The sequence below is a fragment of the Bos taurus genome, chromosome 14, assembly GCF_002263795.3.
Source record: "Bos taurus isolate L1 Dominette 01449 registration number 42190680 breed Hereford chromosome 14, ARS-UCD2.0, whole genome shotgun sequence".
Taxonomy (NCBI): Eukaryota; Metazoa; Chordata; class Mammalia; order Artiodactyla; family Bovidae; genus Bos; species Bos taurus.
Window position 1 is genome coordinate 77916723 of NC_037341.1, and position 20651 is coordinate 77937373.

At 40.9% G+C, this 20651-nt stretch overlaps 1 protein-coding gene across 12 annotated transcripts in view; it reads right to left on the minus strand.

Moving 5' to 3' along the window:
* RALYL (RALY RNA binding protein like) overlaps positions 1 to 20651 on the minus strand; it is an 829513-nt gene that overhangs the window by 249230 nt on the left and 559632 nt on the right. Inside the window, exon 1 of one of the 12 annotated variants that reach the window (XM_010812209.4) lies at positions 4543 to 6350. In XM_010812209.4, the coding sequence (XP_010810511.2) occupies positions 4543 to 4732 (190 nt within the window). In that variant the 5' untranslated portion in view covers positions 4733 to 6350. 12 annotated transcript variants of the gene reach the window in all.

The window sequence follows — 20651 nt, forward strand, 5'->3', positions numbered from 1 at the left end:
GGTATACAGCAAAGTGCTTCAGTTAAATATATATATATATATATATATATATATATATATATATTCTTTGAGATTAGTTTTGATTATAGGTTATTATAAGATATTGAATATAGTTCCCTGGGCTATACAATAGGCCATGCTGTGCTGTGCTTAGTCATATCCAACTCTTTTTGACCCCATGGACTGTAGCCCACAAGGCTCCTCTGTCCATGGGATTCTCCAGGCAAAACACTGGAGTGGGTTGCCATTCCCTTCTCCAGGGGATCTTCCTGACCCAGGAATCAAACTGGGGCCTCCTGCACTGCAGGCGAATCCTTTACCAGCTGAGCTACCGGGGAAGCCTACAGTGGGCCCCGGCTGTTCATCTGTTTTATATACAGTAGTGTGTATCTGTTAATCTCAGTCTCACGTCTTTTCATTAACTCCACTTATTGCCTCCTCTGTGGCCCTCCAATATCCAAGTACCCTAGGCACCTTGCACATGCCGTTTCTTCCTGAACTATCCAGGAATAGAGCAAACGGCAGAAAAGGAGTTTTGGAAGATGGGGTGGGAAATAGGAGGCTCCCTGGTGGCTCAGGTGGGAAAGAATCCGTCTGCAATGTAGGAGGCCCAGGTCAATCCCTGGGTTGGGAAGCTCCCCTGGAGAAGGGGATGGCCACCCACTCCAGTGTTCTTGCCTGGAAAACCCCATGGACAGAGGAGCCTGGAGGGCTATAGGACGTGACTGAGAGGCTCTCACTTTTCAGTGGGGTAGTCAGGAAAAGCCAATGGGATTAAGGTGACACTGGATCAGACACCCAAGGGAAATGAAGGAGCAAACCCTGCTTCCTGGATGGCAGAGATGCTTTCTATACATGAAGAGGCAAGTGAGGCCTCCCATCAACAGGAAGAGACACACAGACGAGCAAGCACCTGATGAATTTGGGGGTAATGACGTAGCCCGATAAAGGCTAGAATATAGTTTACCAGGAAGGCAGTGAGCTGTGAGTGACAATGACGTCAGTGTCTGTGTTATAAGGTTATGGTTGTGCTTCATCTTCTAGTTCAGCAACTCCCAGTATTTGAGAATATGAAAACACCTTCTGAAACATTGAAACCCGAGATCCCTGTGTATGGTTGTCTTTCTTAAATATAAAATACATGGCATTAAAAGCCCTTAAAAATTCAGTACAGCCTTTTAAATACATTAGTTTTCATTAGAACCAAAAAAATGTGGGCATGTGGGTATATATGTATGTGTATACAATATACATACGCATGTTTTTATCATTATACGGGCAGTGATTGATAATCCGTATGGATACTAGAGTCTCTCACAGTAAAACCACGGTCACATGGACAGGAAGCCCACGAGACAAAGCCACGGCATAGGGGATGAGAATTTACACCTGTCTTTCGGTAGGAAGCTTACATGAGAGGCCTATGTTGTGAAAGACTGAGGATTAGAGAGGAAAGACACCGTGGAAAACATCTCTGCACAGTCTGCTGAAGTTAGAGAAGAAGAAATTGCAACCCACACAGATAACAGGTATCGGCTGAGATTGTGAGCCGAGAACTATAACTAGGATTCAGATTCCTGAAGTGATCTCATCACCTATTTCCATAATACAATGGATAAGATCCCCCAAACATATCATTAGCAATCAATAACCTGTTCCTAGTTAGTAAAACAAAACGCTATACACTTAAAATTCAATGTACACAGGTCTGTCTTCCATGGTACAAGGATTGTAATATTTTTCAAATTCTATATCTAATATCATATGGATCCCACTATAGTTTTTCTCTTAAGTCTCTATTTCAAAAACATATTCATCTTTAAGAATGTATCTCTACATCTCTTCTAAAAACCAAAAATTATTTTCTCAAGGTCATCTGGAATTTCAGCAAAGGAGAATACAGGTGTACCTTATTTTATGCATAATAAAGATTTTTGAAAATTAAACATAAGCCACATACTTCAGTAAACGGATTGATTCAATATGTATAAAAATTCAATATTTAAATGCTAAAAGAAAAATTTATACTGGTGATGATTACCGCCCCACCCTAATTTGTACAAACAGGCTTATATATGTTAAGAGTTCCTTAAAGTGGTTTCTACCTGCTTGGCTCTCACAAAATACATCTCTGACACAGGGAAATGTTTTTAATACCACTTGAAAAATCCTGTATCTAATTAAAAGTCCTCATGCAGTTATGCACAGGTAAGATCTGCCATCTGAATGAACACTGAAGCAGTTTCCTTTTCTAAAACAATTGCTCCATTTTGAGGGAGCAAGGAAAGGGAGACTCTTCCCTCTCTCTCCTCCTTTTCTACCGGGAATTATAAATAACCAATCTAGACATGATTAAGGAGTGGGTTTCACAGTCCCCCATGGATTTCTAAGGACTTGGTGCAGTGTATACTTGAAAATGTCTTTTCCAGGATTTTCACTCTCCTGCTTCTTTTCAAACCCCTGGCATAATCTTCTGCACTTTCCTGTTTCTCCTCTTGGAGCTTCTAAAAGAAAGTTGCATTATTTTTACTAAAGGACATTATATTAGATTGCTGGGGAATGAGGACATTAGAAACTTTACTTATGTAATGTTCCAATTCAAAAAAAAATCATAAGAACACTTTCTTTCCCACATTGGAATTTGATAAGTGTGCAATTATTGCTTTAATTGGATTACAATTGCCTCTAGGTTAGTTTATGTTCTTCACATGATCAAAAACACATAAAAGACATGATTTAAAATGGAAATGCACTGTATTTTGGTGATAGGATAATTCAGATATTTTCAGATAGCAAATAATTGCATTACATTCCACTTTGGCAAGTGTTATTAGTATAAGAAACAACTTCATTTAAGGATTCTATTTGCTTTTATTGCTAAGCTTCCTATATACTTTCTTATATTCTTGCTCTCCAATATTTTATATGGTTAGAATATAGAAAGTTAATTCAATGTAATACAGCTAACTGATACAATTAAACATAAGTAACACATTAGTTTTTTTTTTTTAAACTAAACCATTCAGTACATCCTACTCTTCTAACTTGTCTCATGTAATTCACAATTTCTTCCTGCTGCTTAATCGCAGACTTCAGCAAGCACATTTTAGGAGGAGAGATTCAGTATGATTTTTCTGTGAATCTTTTATTTGTCATGGGCATTAAGGCAACGATTACTCACATGGAAAGAAATGAGGGGGTGTAGAAAAGATACAGGAGTAAAGGTGCAAGATGGTTTTCAAGTACATGCACAATTTAGATTCATTCTTGTGGGAGGGAATCACAAGGGAATTAATCAGCAATATATTTGTAGATTTTGCACCAATCACTTCTATAAGAAAAAAAGTAGCAAATTATTGCCTGTTGTTTCTCAATCACAAGAAAGAAATAGTATCAAAAGGCAATCAGCCATAGAAAATCAGACTGGAAGTCCTATCCCTCAGAGCCTTCTGTGCTGCGTAAAACTTTGAGCAAGAGAAATGTCAGTGCTCATACCTTAAATTAAAAATGAGCAAAAAAAAAAAAAAAATCACTCAAAAAGATCACGTCTATCATAGTTTGGTCTTTTGATGGAGTGATTAATGTTAATAGTATTCCTATATTTTAAAATACTTGATAACGTAAAGGTATCATAGGGATCATGAAAAGTGCCGACTTGGGCTGTAGAACAAGTTGTAGTCACCTGTCTAAGATGGCAAATAGAGTCAGTGACAGGGCACAGTGGGCTCACCACGGTGATAATTACTTCAGGCAACGCAGGAGAGCAAGGCATCCAGAGTTGGGCTCCCTGGAGACAGATGTGCCTGGAGAGCTTTCCATGACAGGCATGTTGCTTTACCATAAAACACAGCTTTACTGTAGGACTTCTGATTTTTAGCCGCATCCTAAAGGCTTTCAGTCCCATAATCATCTTTGTTCTGGACTTTAGGCCAGGGTGATGGTGCTGCTCTTTTCCCGTCAGAATCAGCCCCTTTAGGTTAGATTACAGATGACTCCTTTTAACCCTTGGAAACGGTGCCTGTAGTGAATTATGTTACAAACATGCTCTGGACCAAGAAGTTTGGCAATGAAGATCCTGTTACATATTCAGCTTGCCATTCACAATTAATTCTCTCCCCTCCATTCAGAACTGTTTTGTTTCCCCTGAGAGTTATGACTGAAACTGAATGAATAAATGGAAGTTTTTTTTTTTTTTTTTTTTTTTTTAAGGAGGGAGAGAGAGAGAGAAAGAGGGAGAGAGAACTGTCCAGTTACCATGCCTGTATGAAGGATGCTGAGCTAGACTGAAATTGCATTTGATCTGTTTCTCTGTTGATTTTGTAAACCTTTCCAAAGGTTTCCATAGTAACAAGTGAATCAGTCCGATTCCCCCCAACATCTTTCAAGCATGTAACAGGGATAAAGATGAAGGTTAGGGTGAAAAAAGCTACAATATCTTTTCTACTCCCAGGATATATCTGAAGTCATGATTAGTCTTTTAAGAAATCGAGTATGTTTCTCCCACCACAGCCATATGAAAAAGTTGGTTCTGAATTTACTTACATCTCTGATGTCTGCGTTTGCTCCTGTACATGGTCATTCTGAAAAAAAAATCCGACTTTCTAAGAAGTAATTGCTTTGACCACGGAGACAAAGAGACGGGTTGTGCTCCTGCTTTGCAGTAAGACTGTTGCTCACTGACAGAAGGTAACCAGCAGTCACACAGGGAAAGCCAGGGTAATACCATTCTCATAAAATTACAGGGGAGACGCTACAGCCTGTAACTACTCTCTCTAATGCAAATCTTCTAGAGCAAACTGTAGTTCCTTCACCTCCCCCAACCGGTATCAGTTAAGTTCTCTAATAAAATCTCTGCTGCTAAAGTGCTGTGCTCGAAGCAGTGTTGGATTAAGAAAGGATTCATATATTTAGCAAGAATAGTAAACCTCAAAAATCTAAATGTGAAATATAAGAACCTCTGTTTGATATTCACAGAAATTAAAAACCATCCTGCGGGTTCCCATGTTTTTCAGCCACTCTGGAATATTTAGATTTGCCTTTTACTCTGAAATGACTAAGTTCTTTCCCTCTCTGAGCTCCCACAGCACTTTGTGGGTTCAATAATTAAAGCCATTATCACTTTTAGTTTTGTCTAATTCTCCAACCAGACCGTTTCTCGGGCAAAGCAGGAATTGCATGTTTCCACGTTATACCCTAAGGCCTAGTGCAGACCACACACCATGGCCTCAGGTTTGGGGAGTGCCTTACTCTGGGCTCCACGCTTGGTCCCCTCCAGAAAGAAGCCTGCCATGAAGCTCCCTCCTGCCCTCACCCTGCCACCTCGGGTGAGTCCGCAAACCTCTATTTTCACAGCATGCTTTCACAGTGTCTTGGGCACATCCTTATCTGAACAGCGTCATCTCGACTGAGGAAGCTTTGTCTCTGTATGTGTGGCTCTCTCCCCTCTGACAGCTGTGCCTGGCGCCCAGCTGAAGCCCAGGGCCTACCCCCCTCTCAACTCCTGCACAGGAATGTCTGACTTCAAACCGCCTTCACATGCTCGTTGGGGTGTCTGCAATGCAGTTTTTACTTAAAATACAGAAGAATTTACACTAGTAAAGACTTTCTGTGTGCTATGACTCGACTATGCAGAAACCTTCATCTTCCAGCCAAAACCAGGAAACAACTTCAACGGACAAAATTCTTTTTTAGTGTTATCGAACTCAAGCTGCCTATTAATAGGAGGAGGGATCACTCCCACAACTCTCCACAATAGAAGGACTCTTTCAGTGTCATTAATACTTTGTATGTAAGTAATTGCTACAGTTTGTACTCCCAGATACCAAGGACAGCATTTTAAGTTTTTAGAGGAATTCTTCTCTAGTTCCCTTGATTTCAGACTAAGAAACTGCACTATTTAGTAAGACTCCGTCAAAGACCACGGTGGGTATTTCTTAACAATAATTTCTTAACAATACTGATACACAGTCAGTATCTGTATTTATCTACATAAAATGTGAGACCCTAGGAGGATTTGCCTCGGGTTTTCCATAATAGTGAGATAAAAATATTTCAAAAAGAAGGCCTTTTCTGACTGACATATAACCCACCTTATGGTCCACAGCCTTACTTGCTTAATTTTTCTCCGTAGCACTTGTGACCACCCGACACGATCTTTATTCACTTGCTTATTTCCCTCCTGTCTGTCTCTGTCTATGGAACATAAGCTTCCAGAAGATGGAGCTTTCTTCTCTACAGAGATGCATCACCAGACAGTATATCAGTGCTGGTCATAAAGTAGGCTCTTGGTAAACATTTGCTGAATAAATGACTTTTATGAGCAAACTTAAATTACAAAAACAGTATGATCACAGATTATTTTTTGATAAATTAGTACAATAGCCAATTTCATACTTATTGACTAGAATTACTTTTTTACTTAATGCAAGTACTTGTCATTTCACATCTATCTTTTGGTCTCAGATTGGTCTGAAGAAATTCACTGATTTAGATGAAATTGTTTATATACCGAGATGTGTGTGTGTGTGTGTGTGTGTGTGTGTGTTGTGTGTTCGTCACTCAATCATGTCTGACTCTTTAAGACCCTATGGACTGTATTCCACCAGGCTCCTCTGTCCATGGGATTCTCCGGGCAAGAACACTGGAGTGGGTTGCCATTCCCTTCTCCGTGGGATCTTCCTGACCCAGGGATTGAACCTGCGTCTCCTGCATCACAGGCATATTCTTTACAATCTGGGCCACCAGGGAAGAGATGTGAAGATATATTTTTAAAAGTATTTTAAAATAAGCAAAGTCACAACCAACAAGCAATTGGTTGTCCTTTATTAAACCAATAAGTTCTCCTTTATAAAAATTGCTCATTCCATAAGACCAATGAACATAAAACCTATCATCATGAAACAAAATTAAAACAGGGTTTGTCTGAGATTTATGGTGTATATATTTTTGATATGAAATACCATGTCATTACTGATTATTAGGCAGAAATAGTCTAGTTACATAATGGCACAAATGCTATTAATTTTAATAATATTTCATTGTACAATCAAATCTGTAGTTTTTCTTTATGTCATTTTAAATTCATTATCTATAATTAACATCCACCTGAACACTCTTTTCAAGGCTCATGTAGCAATGTAATTAACTTCATTCACATATGCAACAATCCTTTCATTCACCTACACAATAATTAACTTCATTCACATATGCATCACACACACAAGAATCCTTCATCCAGCCTCATTCATCATCACACGTGCACACAGATACATGTTAAAGCAAACATCCTGACTCATGATTGTCAATATTTGACACCTCTTGTACCAAAGTTGACTTTCTTAGGTTCTACATAGGGTTTTTCATCCCATCAAGTCCTTTCTACATTACTTTTCTCACCTCAGGGTATATGGAGCATCTACTCCTAAATCTTATATCTGGGGCCAGTGGCTTAAATCCTGTTTTAAAGCACAAAACGTGGATCTCAGATATACATGATTAGGTAAGGCCACACTGATGAGTCCCACGATGCAATCCAGGTAGGAAGACAAGAAAGAGAAGGAGCAGGGGCTGGGGAGAAGAGGCACTTCACTAAAAGCAGAACCAGAACCTGGAAACTTTCAGCCAGGAGAATGGAGCAGAAGGATGCAGACACAATGGGACAATAGACCATTAAAGAGAGGACCTGTGTGGGCGTATCCCTCTTTTTTCCCACCCTCTTTAAAAATCCAGATTGAATAGAGGTGTTTTGACTTCAAAATCAGCTTTATACCTATCATGGACAGAGGTCAAAGCTCACTTGCTTTATAAAATATCTTCCCGCCTACTCTCCTGCAATATGATTTCCTTTAACGGGATCAATCTTTTTACTTTGTAGTTAAACATAAATTCAATGAATGTTGATTAATGAGGAAGGATGAGTTCCCGTCTAAAATCAAATGATTATATCAACAGTTTTCCTTTGTGGATGGTAGGAATCAATTTGAAATAAAAGTACCTGGCAAAGAGAAGGATATATCTTTTAACAGCGAGTGAATAACACATACTGAAAGGAAAGGAAGAGAAAGAAAGAGAAAGAGGAAAAGAGGAGGGAAGAAGCAAGCCTCTGTGTGGGTGAGTCTGTGCGTGTCTGTGTGTGTGTATGAGTCTGTGTGTCTGTGTGTGTGTGTCTCTGTGTGTGTCTGTGTGTGTGTCTTTGTGTGTGTGTCTCTGTGTGTGTGTGTGAATGAAAGAGAGAACTACTGTGTGCTGTGTGTGGAGCACTAGGCTAGTGATGTACTGTGTCACTAATCTTCACTAGACTCCTGTTCCCTCGGTATCTTTAACTCTGATTTAGAAATAAGTAGGCACTGGCACCCCACTCCAGTACTCTTGCCTGGAAAATCCCACGGATGGAGGAGCCTGGAAGGCTGCAGTCCATGGGATCGCTAAGAGTCGGACACGACTGAGCAACTTCACTTTCGCTTTTCACTTTCATGCACTGGAGAAGGAAATGGCAACCCACTCCAGCGTTCTTGCCTGGAGAATCCCAGGGACGGGACAGCCTGGTGGGCTGCCGCCTCTGGGGTCACACAGAGTCAGACACGATTGAAGCGACTTAGCAGCAGCAGCAGCAGACTTTAACCAAACGAGGACAAGGACAGGTAACATTCAGGGACACTGCATGACTCACACAGTCGTGCTGAGAACATGTAACCAAGAACTAAACCTAAATGATTTTAGGACTGAATGAGGGGGTGCTGCACGGGGCAGTGGCTGGAGACGACTTACTAAAAGGGCCACCATAATGTCAGAGGTAATGTCCTGAAATCAACAAAATGACCTTTGCTGGAGCCCGTCACAGGGAGTGAACACTGTGTGGTCTAATAAGAGCTAACACTCACTTAGGGAGTTCACATCAGGTGCTAGGCTCTTTCCCACAAGTTTTATATGCCTTACTCCATGCATCCTGAAAACAGTTCTATGATGGACTTATTATCATTGTTATCATCATCTTCACATTATTTATTATTACCGTCATCATCATTTTACATTTCAGTACAGTAAGGCTGAGCGCAAAAGCGTTCCAACTGAAGTCTCCCAGAGAGCAAGAGGCCGTGCCCTGCTTTGAAGTGGCTGGTATATCTCCAGAGCCGGTTCACTAGAACACGCAGTATGAGGCTAAAGGGACACTTTCAGTAGCTAGTTAGGCGGTGGTGGATGAGGACTCACAAGGGACGTGTTTCCATAATGACGAGCGGTGTCACACTACGCTCTAAGCCGGGTGGCTGTAATGAACTGCAGTTCTGGCTTCTGGCAGGGACAGCCACGTTCAGATGCACAGCAGACCACTCGGACAGGACAAGTCTGCTCATCTCTGCGGCAGTCGTGGCTCCCCTTTGTCAGACGGGCATCTCCCCACCTCTTCTCCCCAGGCCCAGTCTTCACCCTTTCCTCCAAATAAAACACCAGAAGGACATTTAAAGAATATAAAGAGTATCGAATTATTAGAATGCCCAGCGTTCTAACATCTTTATCTGGTTTTCTGGATAAAACTTTTAAGAATTTTACCAGGACATCACATGCAGCCCAAATAGAAACATTTCATTTGAATTGCATGACACTTATATTTCAGATAAATACTTGTATTACTGACAAAGGTCCATCTAGTCAAAGTTATGGTTTTTCCAGTGGTCATGTTTGGATGTGAGAGGTGGACCATAAAGAAAGCTGAGCACAGAAGAATTGACGCTTTTGAACTGTGGTGTTGGAGAAGACTCTTGAGAGTGCCTTGGACTGCAAGGAGATCCAACCAGTCCATCCTAAAGGAAATCAGTCCTGGGTGTTCACTGGAAGGATTGATTGTTGGAGCTGAAAGTCCAATACTTTGACCACCTGATGCGAAGAACTGACTCATTGGAAAAGACCCTGATGCTGGGAAAGATTGAAGGCGGGAGGAGAAGGGGATGACAGAGGATGAGATGGTTGGATGGCATCACCAACTCAATGGAAATGAATTTGACCAAGGCCCAGGAGTTGGTGATGGACAGGGAGGCCTGGTGTGCTGCAGTCCATGGGGTCGCCAAGAGTCAGACATGACTGAGCGACTGAACTGAACTATATTTCAGAGTATTATTAGGATAATAAAATGTTGAAACTGAAAAAGTGTAATGAAGTTATGCTGCCAAAATCCCTCATTTATAGATATCTGGTCCATCACAGACAGCTCTGTGGTGAAGGATGGAAAATGGAAGGTGGCTGTGAGGATGACCTCAAGCCTTGAGATGCCAGTACTTCCATCAGTGACTTCAGCCAGTCCCTCAGAGTGAGCCCACAGCTCCCCACTCTGAACGCAATGGTTCTGAAACTACATCCTTAAGTGATGTATGTGATAGCTCAGCTCTCCTTTGGTCTGTTTTCCTCCAGATTGGACAGAGAGCTAAGCTCTCTCCTACAACCTTCTTATCCCTCAGTAGCTGGTGTTCAGACATGGGCATTCTCGGTCCTTCCCCAGCCACCAGGCCAGCTGGCCCCATGGGAGCTCTGCTGCCTTTCCTCTCAGAAACTCTGTTTTCTTTTTTAAAATTTATGTTACTGGGGAATATTTGATTTATAATGTGATAGTTTCTGCTGTAGAGCAGTGATTCAGTTATACATATATTCTGTTTCACACTCTTTCCCATCACGGCTTTTACAGGATATTGAAGAGAGTTCCCTGTGCTATGCAGTAGGGTTTTGTTATCTGTTGATTTTATACATAAGACTTTGCACGGGCTGATCTCAAACGCCCAATCCAACCCTCCCTCTCAAATCCTCCTTGGCAACCACGAATCACTTCCCTAGATCTGTGAGTCTGTTTCTGTTTCATGGGTAAGTTCAGTTACGTTATATTTTAGTTTCCATGAAAGCTATTTTCTTTACTGAACCATCTCCTTGCTAGTGCAGTGCCTATACATTTTTGACAGAAGTCCTTTCCTCAGGTTCTTTCAGGGATAGCATCCAATAATTTTCTTCCCCAGCACAATCACCAATCCCTCTTTTTAACAGTTTAAGAAAATCTATCTGCATTTTCTGTACATGTCTACACTAAATGATTTTCTGTCTTGCCTAATACCTCTGAAACTGTACCCATGGCTATTTGTCCAGAGTCAAGTGCTCTCATGTAAGTGGATAATTTGAAAATAGTTATTAATTAAAATACTGAGTGGCTAGCATATAAAAAAAATCTTTTCATTTTACCTAGCACCTCATATTACTAATATATTTGTCATTGTTCTTTTTAAATCAGAAGAAACATAAAACTTCTTAATGTTTGATGCAATTTTGGTTCAAATGAAGGAAAAACTTTCCTGAATGATACTTCTTCATACTTGACCGTTGTTGAAAGTGAAACAATGAACAAACAACTCAGTTTTGTGTTCCTCATTTTGGTTCATTAAACATTGTTAGGTAGCTGGAAAAGACTTTTCAAAGATTTTTGTAAACTATAATTGGATTTTATTATTAAGTCTTCATTTATTTCTTTGGACTTCCTCCAATTTCTTATGCTCTGATATCAGACAAGTCTTTGAAATCATTAATTTTTTGAAACATTTAATACTTAGGAGTATTAAATACAGTTAAAATATGTCTCCTTTATAACTCACATTAGAAATGACTTTATTTTTACTGCATCTCTTGAGTGGTAATTGTTTTTGAACATTTTCACATTTGCTTGCTACTCTTTCTTTGTGTGGTTTCCATTGCATATTATCTCAGTTTTCACCTTTCCTTTTAGCTGAAATTTGATTATTCAGACTTAGTTCTATCTTCATTGACTTATTTGCCCATTTTTATTTGGGTACATTTGCATCATCTCAAGGATAATGACATTCTATCTTTTTAATCACATACTTTTGTTGTTGTTCAGCCACTCAGTCATGTCCAACTTATTGCAACCCCATGGACTGCAGCACACCAGGCTTCCCTGTCCTTTAATGACTCCCAGAGTTTGCTCAAACTCATGTCCACTGAGTTGATGATACCATTCAACCATGTGGATGGGGCCAAATACCGAATGGTTACTAAAAAACAAACAAACAAACAAAAATGTTTAAAGAAGACTAAAACATATATTTCTGCTTTATTGACTATGCCAAAGCCTTTGATTGTGTGGATCACAATAAATTGTGGAAAATTCTGAAAGAGATGGGAATACCAGACCACCTGAACGGCCTCTTGAGAAATCTGTATGCAGGTCAGGAAGCAACAGTTAGAACTGGACATGGAACAACAGACTGGTTCCAAATAGGAAAAGGAATATGTCAAGGCTGTATATTGTCACCCTGCTTATTTAACTTATATGCAGAGTACATCATGAGAAATGCTGGACTGGAAGAAACACAAGCTGGAATCAAGATTGCCGGGAGAAATATCAATAACCTCAGATATGCAGATGATACCACCCCTATGGCAGAAAGTGAAGAGGAACTAAAAAGCCTCTTGATGAAGGTGAAAGAGAGAGTGAAAAAGTTGGCTTAAAGCTCAACATTCAGAAAATGAAGATCATGGCGTCTGGTTCCATCACTTCATGGGAAATAGATGGGGAAACAGTGTCAGACTTTATTTTTTTGGGCTCCAAAACCACTGCAGATGGTGACTGCAGGCATCAAATTAAAAGATGCTTACTGCATATTCAAAAGCAGAGACATTATTTTGCCAACAAAGGTCCGTCTAGTCAAGGCTATGGTTTTTCCAGTGGTCATGTATGGATGTGAGAGTTGGACTGTGAAGAAAGCTGAGCACTGAAGAATTGATGCTTTTGAACTGTTGATGAGGACTCTTGAGAGTCCCTTGGACTGCAAGGAGATCCAACCTGTCTATTCTAAAGGAGATTAGTCCTGGGTGTTCTTTGGAAGGAATGATGCTAAAGCTGAAACTCCAATACTTTGGCCACCTCATGCGAAGAGTTGACTCTTTGGAAAAGACTCTGATGCTGGGAGGGATTGGGGGCAGGAGGAGAAGGGGACGACAGAGGATGAGATGGCTGGATGGCATCACTGACTCGATGGACGTGAGTTTGGGTGAACTCCGGGAGTTGGTGATGGACAGGGAGGCCTGGTGTGCTGCAATTCATGGAATCGCAAAGTGTCAGACACAACTGAGCGACTGAACTGAACTGAAAACATATATTTAAATAAACCTTGACTTTCTCAGAATATGAAGTGAATTATTTATATCTGTGTAAATAGTTTACCTCACTTCAACATATCTTAATAAATGCTGTTAACAAATTACCCAAGAAAGATGGAATAATCTTGCTGCTGCTGCTGCTACTGCGTCTAATAATCCTAGACCTAAATAAACCATCTCTTTGAGATCATAGGTGCTTCCCTGATGGCTCAGTGGGTAAAGAATCTGCTGCAATGCAGGAGACTCAGGAGATGTGGGTTTGATCCCTGGGTCAGGAAAATGCCCCGGAGAAGAAAATGGCAACCCACTCCAGCATTTTGCCTGAAAAAAATCCCATGGACAAAGGAGCCTGGCGGGCTACAGTCTATGGGGTTGCAAAGAGTTGGACACAACTGAGCGACTAACACTTTCACTTTCACTTTGAGATCTTAGCCACATAAAAGGTACTATCCTATGACAAGTTACCTCGCAGACATGGGAACATAGTAATATAATTCACTGGAGGTGGGCATGATGTGGGAGAATTGCTGTGCCATGTTCCTGGGAGGTGTTTTATTTATGAAAAACACGTGCTCAGTGGTTCCCTGTTCTGTCTCAGAAACACCATATCCACTGGGTCCTAAGATGGAGGGACACTAAGGCAGCTTTACAAGGCACAGTGATGAGAAAGCATCATGTCTCTCAAGTCATAATGGTTTCTGTGATTATGAAAATGATGCACAGAATTTCACATATACTCTACTATCTCTCTATACTTTCTATCTCTTTATCCACCTACCTATCTTAAAAACCAGTTGTGAGTTGTAGAACTACCTAGCAGAAGAGCTTCCGGGGTGCTTGGAGTATGTCATACTCCAGTGGCTGGAATGGAACTGGAGAGGATGCTTTAAAAGGCGGAGAAGATGCAGGCCAGAGTGGTGACCACCACGCGGCACTCAGGTCAGCGGAAGACAAGACGAAGTAAGCTCCACAGAGAAATGAAGTGCGAGAAGTCCTGTTGCCCCAACTATGGATTTCTCAGGGCCCTGCCTTCCTCTTTTTCTGGCTGATTCTTTCTCTGTTAGCTCCTTTCATCAAACATCTGGTCTTGTGTTTCTTGTCTATCATTTTTCCTTCTTGCTGTCTCTTGTCTCTATAAAACTATACTTCATTGTAAAGACGTATAGTGGAGTAAACTGAGGTTAATTACCTCGAATTCTTATTGGTATTAGGCAAGGAAGAAGCACATGATGACAAAGAAGGCTGACCCATGAGATTTATCACTTTACTGTTTGATTCATTGTATTGACTGCTTTAAACAGCATACCATATTATGGTTAGGACCAAATACTACAATTTCACATCGCCATCTCTAGAGTCCACCAATATTAGTTTCATAACATAAGCAATGTAAATACACATGAGATAGTTCAATTAAGAACTGTTCACTAATTATAAAAAATTGAATGGAATCATATAAACAATTATTAAGTGCTTACTTTGTTTCAGAACACAATTCAGCATTTTATTTCAATTTGCATTGCTGGGCTTATGGCTATTATTTTATAAAATACCCTTATGCTACTTTATCTAACCTTAAAACAGCTGTGTGAGGATGGAGTTGTCACCACATTTTACAGCTAAGGGAATGGAGGTTCAGGGGTCAAGTTCACAGAGCTGGCAAGAAGTAGAGCTGGAATTTGAACCCAAGTTGTGGCTGCAAAAGTCATGCCAATCCATGATACTGCTGCCTTACACACTGAACAAGCAAATGTTAGACAATAAAAGCAAACTCAGAAAACAGCAGATAACAGAAAACACTGTCTAGGATTTTACTTCTGTTTGAATTGCTAGGGGTTACTGCAATTGTTTCAGAAAATGAACCTGATTTTAATGTGTGATACAATGGGAAAATAAATTTGATATATAGAATTTCAGTATAGAATTCATGCTGATACTCACCCATCCTAGTTACTCCAAATAAAGGATTCTAGAGATGCATATATGAGAATTCTGAAGATATTCATATAATGGCAGTATAGGAGCTAACCAATACATATGATATATTTGTATTAACCTAACGTCTAGTGCTGGGAGGACCAACCACCTGTCCAAGGAGCCATGCACAGGCGCAGGAGGGCCTAGAGGAGCTATCCCATGTGGAAGGTCAGGAAGGGTGGTGGTGAGGAGATGCCCCTTGTCCAAGGTAAGGAGCAATGGCTGCGCCTTGCTGGAGCAGCCGTGAAGAGATACCCCACACCCAAGGTAAGAGAAACCCAAGTAAGACGGTAGGTGTTGCAAGAGGGCATCAGAGGGCAAACACACTGAAACCATACTCACAGAAAACTAGTCTATCTAATCACACTAGGACCACAGCCTTGTCTAACTTAATGAAACTAAGCCATGTCCGTGGGACAACCCAAGATGGGCGGGTCATGGTGGAGAGATCTGACAGAATGTGGTCCACTGAAGAAGGGAATGGCAAACCACTTCAGTATTCTTGCCTTGAGAACCCCATGAACAGTATGAAAAGGCAAAATGATAGGATACTGAAAGAGGAACTCCCCAGGTCACTAGGTGCCCAATATGCTACTGGCGATCAGTGGAGAAATAACTCCAGAAAGAATGAAGGGATGGAGCCAAAGCAAAAACAATACCCAGCTGTGGATGCGGCTGGTGATAGAAGCAAGGTCTGATGCTGTAAAGAGCAATATTGCACAGGAACCTGGAATGTCAGGTCCATGAATCAAGGCAAATTGGAAGTGGTCAAACAAGAGATGGCAAGAGTGAATGTCGACATTCTAGGAATCAGCAAACTGAAATGGACTGGAATGGGTGAATTTAACTCAGATGACCATTATATCTACTACCGTGGGCAGGAATCCCTCAGAAGAAATGGAGTAGCCATCATGGTCAACAAAAGAGTCTGAAATGCAGTACTTGGATGCAATCTCAAAAACGACAGAATGATCTCTGTTCATTTCCAAGGCAAACCATTCAATATCACAGTAATCCAAGTCTATGCCCCAACCAGTAATGCTGAAGAAGCTGAAGTTGAACGGTTCTATGAAGACCTACAAGACCTTTTAGAACTAACACCCAAAAAAGATATCCGTTTCATTATAGGGGACTGGAATGCAAAAGTAGGAAGTCAAGAAACACCTGGAGTAACAGGCAAATTTGGCCTTGGAATACGGAATGAAGCAGGGCAAAGACTAATAGAGTTTTGCCAAGAAAATGCACTGGTCATAGCAAACACCCTCTTCCAACAACACAAGAGAAGACTCTATACATGGACATCACCAGATGGTCAACACCGAAATCAGACTGATTATGTTCTTTGCAGCCAAAGATGGAGAAGCTCTATACAATCAACAAAAACAAGACCGGGAGCTGACTGTGGCTCAGATCATGAACTCCTTATTGCCAAATTCAGACTTAAATTGAAGAAAGTAGGGAAAACCACTAGGTATGATTTAGGTCATTCAGGTATGACCTAAAACAAATCCCTTATGATTATACAGTGGAAGTGAGAAGTAGATTTAAGGGCCTAGATCTGATAGATAGAGTGCCTGATGAACTATGGAATGAGGTTCATGACATTGTACAGGAGACAGGGATCAAGACCATCCCCATGGAAAAGAAATGCAAAAAAGCAAAATGGCTGTCTGGGGAGGCCTTACAAATAGCTGTGAAAAGAAGAGAAGCGAAAAGCAAAGGAGAAAAGGAAAAATATAAGCATCTGAATGCAGAGTTCCAAAGAATAGCAAGAAGAGATAAGAAAGCCTTCTTCAGCGATCAATGCAAAGAAATAGAGGAAAACAACAGAATGGGAAAGACTAGAGATCTCTTCAAGAAAATCAGAGATACCAAAGGAACATTTCATGCAAAGATGGGCTCGATAAAGGACAGAAATGGTATGGACCTAACAGAAGCAGAAGATATTAAGAAGAGGCAATAATACACAGAAGTACTGTACAAAAAAGATCTTCACGACCCAGATAATCACGATGGTGTGATCACTGACCTAGAGCCAGACATCCTGGAATGTGAAGTCAAGTGGGCCTTAGAAAGCATCACTACAAACAAAGCTATTGGAGGTGATGAAATTCCAGTTGAGCTATTCCAAATCCTGAAAGATGATGCTGTGAAAGTGCTGCACTCAATATGCCAACAAATTTGGAGAACTCAGCAGTGGCCACAGGACTGGAAAAGGTCAGTTTTCATTCCAATCCCAAAGAAAGGCAATGCCAAAGAATGCTCAAACTACCGCACAATTGCACTCATCTCACACGCTAGTAAAGTAATGCTCACAATTCTCCAAGCCAGGCTTCAGCAATATGTGAACCGTGAACTTCCAGATGTTCAAGCTGGTTTTAGAAAAGGCAGAGGAACCAGAAATCAAATTGCCAACATTCGCTGGATCATGGAAAAAGCAAGAGAGTTCAGAAAAACATCTATTTCTGCTTTATTGACTATGCCAAAGCCTTTGACTGTGTGGATCACAATAAACTGTGGAAAATTCTGAAAGAGATGGGAATACCAGACCACCTGACCTGCCTCTTGAGAAATCTGTATGCAGGTCAGGAAGCAACAGTTAGAACTGGACATGGAACAACAGACTGGTTCCAAATAGGAAAAGGAGTTCGTCAAGGCTGTATATTGTCACCCTGTTTATTTAACTTATATGCAGAGTACATCATGAGAAACGCTGGACTGGAAGAAGCACAAGCTGGAATCAAGATTGCTGGGAGAAATATCAATAACCTCAGATATGCAGATGACACCACCCTTATGGCAGAAAGTGAAGAGGAACTCAAAAGCCTCTTGATGCAAGTGAAAGTGGAGAATGAAAAAGTTGGCTTAAAGTTCAACATTCAGAAAATGAAGATCATGGTATCCAGTCCCATCACTTCATGGGAAATAGATGGGGAAACAGTGGAAACAGTGTCAGACTTATTTTTGGGGACTCAAAAATCACTGCAGATGGTGACTGCAGCCATGAAATTAAAAGACGCTTACCCCTTGGAAGGAAAGCTATGACCAACCTAGATAGCATATTGAAAAGCAGAGACATTACTTTGCCAACAAAGGTCCGTCTAGTCAAGGCTATGGTTTTTCCTGTGGTCATATATGGATGTGAGAGTTGGACTGTGAAGAAAGCTGAGTGCCAAAGAATTGATGCTTTTGAACTGTGGTGTTGGAGAAGATTCTTGAAAGTCCCTTGGACTGCAAGGAGATCCAACCAGTCCATTCTGAAGGAGATCTGCCCTGGGATGCTAAAGCTGAAACTCCAGTACTTTGGCCACATCATGCGAAGAGTTGACTCATTGGAAAAGACTCTGATGCTGGGAGGGATTGGGGGCAGGAGGAGAAGGGGACGACAGAGGATGAGATGGCTGGATGGTATCACTGACTCGATGGATGTGAGTCTCAGTGAACTCCAGGAGTTAGTGATGGACAGGGAGGCCTGGCGTGCTGCAATTATTGGAGTCACAAAGAGCTGGACACAACTGAGCGACTGATCTGATCTGATCTGATCTAGTACCAGAGAAGGCAATGGCACCCCTCTCCAGTTCTCTTGCCTGGAGAATCCCATGGTGGAGGATCCTGGTAGGATGCAGTCCATGGGGTCTCTAGGAGTCGGACACGACTGAGCGACTTCACTTTCACTTTTCAGTTTCACGCACTGGAGAAGGAAATGGCAACCCACTCCAGTGTTCTTGCCTGGAGAATCCCAGGACTGGGGAGTCTGGTGGGCTGCCGTCTATGGGGTCACACAGAGTCAGACACGACTGCAGCGACTTAGCAGCTGCAGCAGCAGCAGCAGCAGCAAGGTCTAGTACAGGGGCTTCCTGGGTGGCACTAGTGATAAAGAATCTGCCTGCCAATGCAGGGGATGCAAGAGGCCCAAGTTTGATCTGTGGGTCAGGAAGGTCCCCTGGAGTAGGAAATGGCAACCTGTTCAAGTATTCTGTCCTGGGAAAGGGGTCGCAAAGATTTGGACACGAATGATCATGAATGCATGAAATCCTACTATGGACTTTTAAAATATTCTTCAGGAAAATGAATTAAGCAATTCAGAATGACCCAGAAAAAGTTTTCAACTAAAAATGGATAAAATTAGGTCAAAAAGTTAAGTATGCATACACACAAAATATTGAAAATATTAGGCTAGACATTACAATAATTTTCATTGTTTAAAATATAATATTTTAAATAGGCAAAGAAACTAGGTATGTGATTATGGACTTTTAAAACGTATTAGCAAAAACAAATTTCTATTTATGGATCACATTCAGCACATTTCGGTTTCTAACGATAATATCAAAATTGTTACTTCAAAATGTCTAAGCATTTCCAATGTAAAATGTGCATAAAGTATCTTAAGTATATACTAATAGAATTCATTTCAGCCTGTCTATAAAGCAGTATACACAGCAGTCCTGTTCTCCTAATTTCTTTCCTGTTCATATTTAGTTATAATTATCACATTGATGAGCTACTTCAGCCTGCTGAGTTGAATAGATTGAATTTTCAGGTATAATTTAGCATTACATAGCCCAAGGGTATTTCAGGAATCCAACTCCAACCCTCATTTTGTGTGTATTTGTGTCTGCTAAAGGGCTCAGAGCCACCTGGATAGTCTTTGACCTCGCATGTGTGTTCAAAGACAACTATTTCAATAAACTCTGCATTTGCCATTACCAGCACAGCAGTATGTGAAGAGTAAATATGTAAATGAAATTCTCTTTTCTCTTACTGTCATAAAAACCATTTTTAGATGTTTACTTAAATGGGTTTAGATATAGAAACAGGAGCTATAGATGCAAAAAAAGAGTCTCCACTTGTTTCCCAAACTGTCTCCTTTAGCTCCGTGAACGCTATATTGCATGCTGTCTTTAAATTATACCTCAAAAGCTTTAGAAAGCCCACCTGAATTGTGCAAAGAAGTCATTAAGAGGCTCACAAAAAATGAAGACAAATACAGAGTGTGTAAAGTGATTATTCAATTTCAAAAACCTTTGGTTCCTAACTTCTAAGACCAACTAGGGAAATGATTGTAAGAAAATAGTATAGTGGAGAAGGAAGGGGGATTTCAGCTTGTAACTACCTGGATTTGTTGTTATCGTTCAGTCTCTAAGTCACATCCGACTCTGCGACCCCACGGACTGCAGCACACCAGACTCCTTCACTATATCCCGGAGTTTGCTCAAACTCACGTCCACTGAGCTGCTGATTCCACTCAACTATCTCATCCTCTGCTGTCCCCTTCTCCTCCTGCCCTCAATCCTTCCCAGCATCAGGTCTTTTCCAATGAGTTGGCTCTCCACATCAGGTGGCCAAAGGATTGGAGCTTCAGCTTCAGCATCAGTCCTTCCAATGAATATTCAGAATTAATTTCCTTTAGGATTGACTGTTTTGACCTCCTTGCAGTCCAAGGGACTCTCAAGAGTATTCTCCAGCATCACAGTTCAAAAGCATCAGTTTTTCAGCGCTCAGCCTTTTTTATGGTTCCACTCTCA